Source organism: Parasteatoda tepidariorum, chromosome 10 (genome assembly GCF_043381705.1).
Source record: "Parasteatoda tepidariorum isolate YZ-2023 chromosome 10, CAS_Ptep_4.0, whole genome shotgun sequence".
NCBI classification, from domain to species: domain Eukaryota; kingdom Metazoa; phylum Arthropoda; class Arachnida; order Araneae; family Theridiidae; genus Parasteatoda; species Parasteatoda tepidariorum.
In genome coordinates this window covers 62,464,274-62,471,176 of record NC_092213.1, presented here as the reverse complement: position 1 = coordinate 62,471,176, position 6,903 = coordinate 62,464,274, and the positions used below count along the sequence as shown (strand labels likewise).

Below are 6,903 nucleotides of genomic sequence, written 5' to 3'. Positions count from 1 at the left end.
TCATGATAGAATCAAGTTAACATGTCTTATATACTAGTGAATTGGTATTTAATAATTGTAGTGGTAGTTACGCCACAGACTGTTTGGAGATGTAGAGAAATCAGAACTACATAATCGTTATCGATTGAACATTAGTAGTTTCGAGGGAAATTTTAGTTTCGAAATTGAGGTCCTAGATGAAAGAAAATCTGCTCTTCAGTCCCAAGGGTTCAAGATGAAAATTTAATTGGTCTTTTAAGAAATAAAGGGATAATTCTAAGTGACATTCAGGAAAATGAAAACCGATGTTTGTTCCAAGATAGCCCGGATGGAATTCATATACTTTTGGAGGCAGATAATGTTGCACAACTGTTCACTGAAAGAATAGATATTGGCATAGCAGCATTTGAGACTAAGATAGGCTGGACATTAATGGAGAAAAGAAGTGACACTGATATTTCGGATAGCACATTTTCAGGCCTCTCCTTATCTTTGCATATTTCTGACGCAAAATTGTCGGAATTATGGCGTTTAGACACAATAGGCATTTCTAGTGAGGAAAACAAAACTAAAAGTATGTTAGAAGAAGAGACCCAAAAACATTTCTTAGAAACTGTAAAACGAGACAATACCGGAAGGTATGAAGTATCTTTGCCCTGGGTAACTGACAGTTCTGTTTTGCCAAGTAACCGATTTATCGCTGAAAAGTCCCTATTCAAAACTGAAACCAAATTAGTTAATTCGAGTAAAAAGAAAGATTACGGAGACATATTTGACTATTGGGAAACTAATAAAATAATTGAAGCAGTAAATGATGAAGAGAAAGATAAGGTTCATTTTTAGCCCACAGGCCGGTATTCAAAGAATCGAGCGAGACCACAAAAACCAGACCAGTTTTTAACGCCTCTGCTCGCACTAAAGACTCACCTTCACTGAATGACTGCCTCGCTAAGGGTCCTAACTTAATAGAAATAGTCCCTATCATATTAAATCGATTTCGAAAATATAAAGTTGGATTGTCTTCAGATATAGAAACGGCTTTCTGCCAAATAAAAATCGCAGATAAAGATCGTGACTTTTTAAGATTCTTGTGGTTCGACTCAGACAAGAATTTAAAGACATACAGGCACAACCGCGTAGTGTTTGGACTTACATCCAGTCCTTTTCGGCTTGCAGCGACTTTAAATCACCTGCTGAATGCTGTTCCCGGACATTTAAGTGAAACTTCTCTAATTTTAATAGATTCTTTTTATATTGACAATTCTCTGGTTAGTTTAGATCAAATCGTAGAAACTGAAAAGTTTATTAGTGAAGCTAAAGAAATTTTGTCCTCAGCACATTTCAATTTGAGATGCAGGCGATCAAACATATCTGTTCCGATGATCGACAGTACAGAAAGTAAGTCACAGTTTGTACCTGTGTTAAGGCTAATCTGGGATACACAAAAAGACACTTTAAATTGCAAAATTACCGAACCAGCTCAAATAAAGGAACCCTACACTAAACGACAAATTTTAGCAGCAACCCAGAAAATATATGACCCAATCGGTTTCACAGCTTCTTAAACTTTAATTCCTAAAATTATCTTACAACAGACTTGGATTCAAAAAATAAAGTAGGATCAACAACTTCCTCCAAATTTGAGTAAACAATTCAGCTCTTGGATTAAGTAAGTAGATTTACTACCGAAAATAGAAATTCCTCGTTGGCTCAATATAGATTACCAAAATGAATACACCACAACACTACATATTTTTTCTGATGAGAGTAAATAAGCTTTTGCCACTTGTGCATTTTTGAGAACTGAAAATAAAGAAGGTGTTCAAGTACAACTAGTAAATACTAGAAGCCGAGTTGCACCGATTAAAGAAATGACAATACCACGACTAAAACTCCTATCATGTCTGTTTGGAGAAAGACTTGCTAGAACCATCTTAACAGACTTAAGACTTGAGTATTGTAGAACAATATTATGGAGTGACTCATCCACAGCTCTAGGATGGATAAGAAGAGGTCAAGCGTGGGGAGCATTTGTTCACAATAGCATCCAGGAAATAAGAACTTTAACGAAAATTTCTGATTGGAAGCACGTACCAAGAAAGTACAACCCAGCAGACCTGCCTTCCCGTGGATGTTCTTTTGAGCAGTTATTGGAATCAAGATGGTGGGAGGATCCCACGTGGCTCTATCTACCAGAAAAAGAATGGCCTCATGCAGAAGAACAACCCGATGAAGATGTTCTAAATAGAGAAAAAAGGAAAACAGTTTTGAGTCTCTTAGACAAAGAAGATACGCCTGACTGGTACTACCGCTATTTTTCTTCATACCGAAAAATAGTGAGAATGATAGCCTGGATATTGCGACTGCTCTACAACTTTAGAAATGCTGAAAAAAATTTATCCTCAGAACTTTCAGTTGGTCTTGAGACAATCTTCAACAAACGCATTAAATGGGGCTGGAAAATAGATGACATTCTTCCCGTCATTCAAAGGACAGTTATTGATTCCATCTTGGAAAAAACGAACCTTACTACAAAAGCCCCAGTTCACTTCGCCACTCAACTCGCTGTGCCTTGGGGATATAACTCTCCAGATAATAATGGTTTAGAAATATATACGGATGGCTCCAGGATGGAGGTCAAACCTCAACACTTCAGGACAGGTTTCGGAGTAATCATAAAGTATAATGGCATCACTATTGCTAAGACCTCCTCCAGAGTATCCGATTATTGCTCAGTTTTTGAGGCCGAGCTGATGGCGATCAGAGAAGCAATAAATTATGCTGCAAAACAGGAAGAACAAACTACAATTTATACAGATTCACTCTCCTCATTGCATGCACTGGCTGACCCCACACATAAAAATACGATTGTTCATGACATAAAACATGCTTGGAGACAGAGTATCTCACTGAACTGGATTAAAGCACACGTTGGGCATGCCGGCAATGAGGAGGCGGACCAACCAGCCAAAGAAGCCATCAGACTTGACACCATAGAAAATACTACCTGGCTGACCCCCATTCAGTATAATCAACAACCATATTATGGCTCGATGGAAATTGGACTGGACCAACAGTACAAAAGGACGGCAGACTTACAAATTCTTTAAGGATACAAAAACTACAAGAATGAAGGCAAACTTTTATATTAATCAGTTCTTAACCGGCCACGGCGTGTTTGGCACACACCAAGCAAGATTTTTTAGGAAATCTTCAATATGTACTTATTTCAACTCACAGCAAGACATTCATTACCCAATTTTTCAATGTCCTAAATTTCAAACACGAGGAGGCAACAATTTTCATAACAAAACAGAACACCAGATTTACTCTAACCTGACCTGCAGATCAATCATCAAAAACATTATCAAAACAACTTTGGAAGATACATTAAACCCACTGTAAATTTTTACTAACTCTGGCCGTCCAACTACCGTACGGATCAGCGTTTCCATTTCTACTGAGTCAACTCTAATTTTCTCGCTTTAATTACTTCATCACCGGAGACTCTGGTTCAGAGATTTTGATTTTCAGCCAGGATGACTATCCTTTAAACTGGACTTTTAGTGACTTTAAAATTTTTTTAAATCTCATGGTGTTCTTAGGTTGGATTTGAACTGTCCTCGTCATTCATACCATTTCAATCCACTTTTACTATTTCAACACTATTTTTGGTGATTTTACTATTTGTAACTCGTTTAATTGTTTCCTTAATAGGCAATTTGCCCTATGATTAGCTTTTAAATGTTATGCCATTTGATTGCCTTAATATAAAGATCTGTTGACCTAGAATGGCAATTCATATTTTATTTTGCTTCTAATATTGCTGGTGTTTTAAATTTAATTGTGCTTTTAATCCTTATTTAAACAATGGAAAAAAACAATTTGAAACAAACTGCACAAACCTTACCAATATATGCAATCGGGTCTTAATTATTATTAGAATTTTAGCAATTACTAATAGAAAGGTATTTTTTTTTACTGTGTTGTAACCAAATAAATGTATTATATAATTACTCTAATATAGGTAAGATATAACAGAATTTTGTTTCTTTCTGATGGGTCGATTACGTATGAAAGACATTTCTGGACAAGGTGTTGGGTATTTTCCTCTCTTTTTATTATTTTGTTTTTGTGAAATTTTTAAGTTTTCTTCATCTGCATTCGTATTATTGGAATTGCCACATTTTTCTAAAACGGTTTTTTTGCAATAGGTATCCAATAATTTTATTTTTGTTTCTCCAATTTTCTTCTGCGAACAGATAGCCAAAATTATCTTCAAAAGCTTCACAGGTCGTACTTGTTTCTTCTGTAGTTTTCTCTTTATTCATAAGTATTATAGTAGTGTATTATATAATTCATAATTTTTGATGCGCTTTAGGTAATACGTCTTGCTTATTCATGTTATCATTATCCACGTCATTAAAAAAATTTTTTTTATTCGAATCCAATTCATTTGAGGCAGTTTGTCCCTATTCTTTTGAGTTAATTATAATTTCTTTATCATAAAATTTTTCTCGTTTCGGACGTTTATTACTTGAAACGTCTGTTTCGTCCTTTATTGTAGTAATATAGTAGTGTAGTAATACTTTGTAGAAATACTTCTTTTTCTTTGGGTATCATTTATTGCTCTGTTGTATACACATGCTGATTGAATAGAACTCATGTGCTTTACAAAAAATTTGTCAGCTCGTAGTATATTGCCATATCCATCTAAAACAGTTGTTTTCAAGTTTTTGAAATATGCTTCAACTATTGCTGAAGACGCCACGTCGTAAGTGGAATTAAAAGTTTGTTTTAAGATGTTAGTCCATAAAACAAAATATTAGGCTAATTTTAGTAAGGGTTTAATTATTTCCGGTATATAATAGGCGTTAGGATTGTCAGTTTCGTGGCTCTTTTCGGCATTCTTTTGAGCACGCGTATGAATTTTTTTCTAAAAACTTATCAATAAGCTGCTCATCGCTTGAACCTATTTCATTTTCGAAAATTTTGATGTCTGTATAACGGTTCCTTGGGGTATTAAACCACTTTTCCATTCCCCCTCATTCATTTCATTCCCCCTTCCTTACCCGTCGAATATCGAAGGACCCTGTTATTTGTCTTTGAGTGATCGTTTTGAAAGAATTCTGAATGCTCTGCGCGTGTACTATGCATGATTCTTTATCGCCTTACGAGATCATCGCCAACAAAACCAATTATTTTTATTTTTTGAATCCGGAATGAAAGATACAGCAGAAGAGTTCCGATTTCTGTGTGAATGCTATTTTCAGTTGGATCGTTAAACTAGTTAAAATGATTCTTCGATTACCTGACTAAGTTCCAATTTTCATTTCTATAGTTCTTTCTTTTTCCCCCCTTTTTCCTTTGTTTCAATCGCTTTATTTTATTATTCACAGATATATTTTAAAACAAAAGGATTCACTAAAATAAAAAGTTTGTTTTTCATTAACGCTTCATATGTAATTATAATTAAATAAATTTGTGTCTTAGATTTAATTTGTGTTATAAAATTTTTAGCAAAATAAATTCACCACATGTTTTAAAATGCTTTAAGACAAGGAAAAAATTATATATCACATTTACCCATTATAGCTTTCTGATTATGTCATTTTAATTATAAATATTTCCCAAGTATTTTATTTCCTCAAATCTACCTACATACTTCGCAAGAAAGCAATTCAAAAATTTCGCTAGAATTATGTAAAAATTATTCGTTTAGGTGTAAACAAATTAATTAAGTAGTTTGTTTGTAATGACATACAGGGGTGTGTTGCCGGAGCAAATTCCTAGATAAGAAGGATATGAAAAGAATAGTGTAATAATGTAATCTCTAGGAGAGGAGATTTTATTAAATAAAAATGAAAAAAAAATAATTTTATTTTAAATTTATATATATGTATGCGTCTAATCATAAATACAGGAGTTTGACAAAATAATTGAGACACTTCGATACTATCACATTTTTTAATATTTAGAAAATAAATACTTAGAGAATCAGTTCATAAATTTAAAAATTATTAGATGGTTCGATTTCTCCTACATATCAATGAAGTTTAACGCTTTTTGAAGTTTGAGGTACCGACAATGAACTACAAACGGAAAAAAATGTTTTTCAACAACTGTGCCAAAAAATGTGGCAATAAATTTGTAACTCATAACTATTAATTTGGATATTATAAACAATAATTGGACAAAACTTCGTACACCTTGGTTAAATATTTATGGAGATGCATAAAAATTTTTATAAAAAAAGAATTTTTTATCTTTTTTGCTATAGCTTAAATATTTAAAAAAAATTAAACAAAGCGTTTGAATCAATTTTAAACTGATAACGAAATTATTGCTTTAAAATTAAAAAAATAATAATAAAAACTGCGCTAGATAAGAGTAATTGCTTTATACAGCGCATGTGCGGAAAAAAATTATCTTAATTTTACAGTGAATCGTATTTGACAACTAATAAGTCCGATTTGAATATCTTAAAATTGAAAAAAGCTTCAAGCAATTTTCTAAGTAGTTTTCTTACTCCTTTAAGAGAAAGCTCAAAATTATGAGGGATTTTCCACAAACTTCATCTTGTACTATTAGACAAGATTTATTAACAAATGATGGTCTGGACAACAAAGTGTGATGGAATTAGGAAATAAAACATGCGAAAGAAAAGATACTTTAAGGTATCCGACTAGGTCTAGAACGTCAATTTTGACAAAAATTTTAATTATTTTTTATTCACTAGTATTTTTCTCCACACACTTCTGTTTCTAAAACTGTTTTATTTGTGAAGATCAGCTAACTAGAAATGAAGTTATTTTAGAATAATATTAGCAACATTTACCACAAAAAACTTGAAAAGTAAACTTTAAATACGTTTATTGAAAAATCTATTTTTGAATAAATTTAGAATTCGTAAAACATTATATC

General features: G+C 32.9%; 1 protein-coding gene across 1 annotated transcript; it reads left to right on the top strand.

The window, feature by feature from the left end:
- The first annotated feature begins 411 nt into the window (after positions 1-411).
- On the top strand, positions 412-1,544 carry LOC139426869 (uncharacterized). The gene is made up of 2 exons (XM_071186984.1): positions 412-664; positions 823-1,544. Exons 1-2 carry the CDS (start codon positions 412-414, stop codon positions 1,542-1,544), a joined length of 975 nt encoding a protein of 324 aa, XP_071043085.1.
- The last annotated feature ends 5,359 nt before the right edge of the window (positions 1,545-6,903 follow it).

Coding starts and splice junctions, on each gene's coding strand:
- LOC139426869 (XM_071186984.1), top strand. CDS start 412: ATGGAGAAAAGAAGTGACACTGATATTTCGGATAGCACATTTTCAGGC. Junction 665..822: donor TGACAGTTCTGTTTTGCCAA/GTAACCGATTTA, acceptor GTTCATTTTTAG/CCCACAGGCCGGTATTCAAA.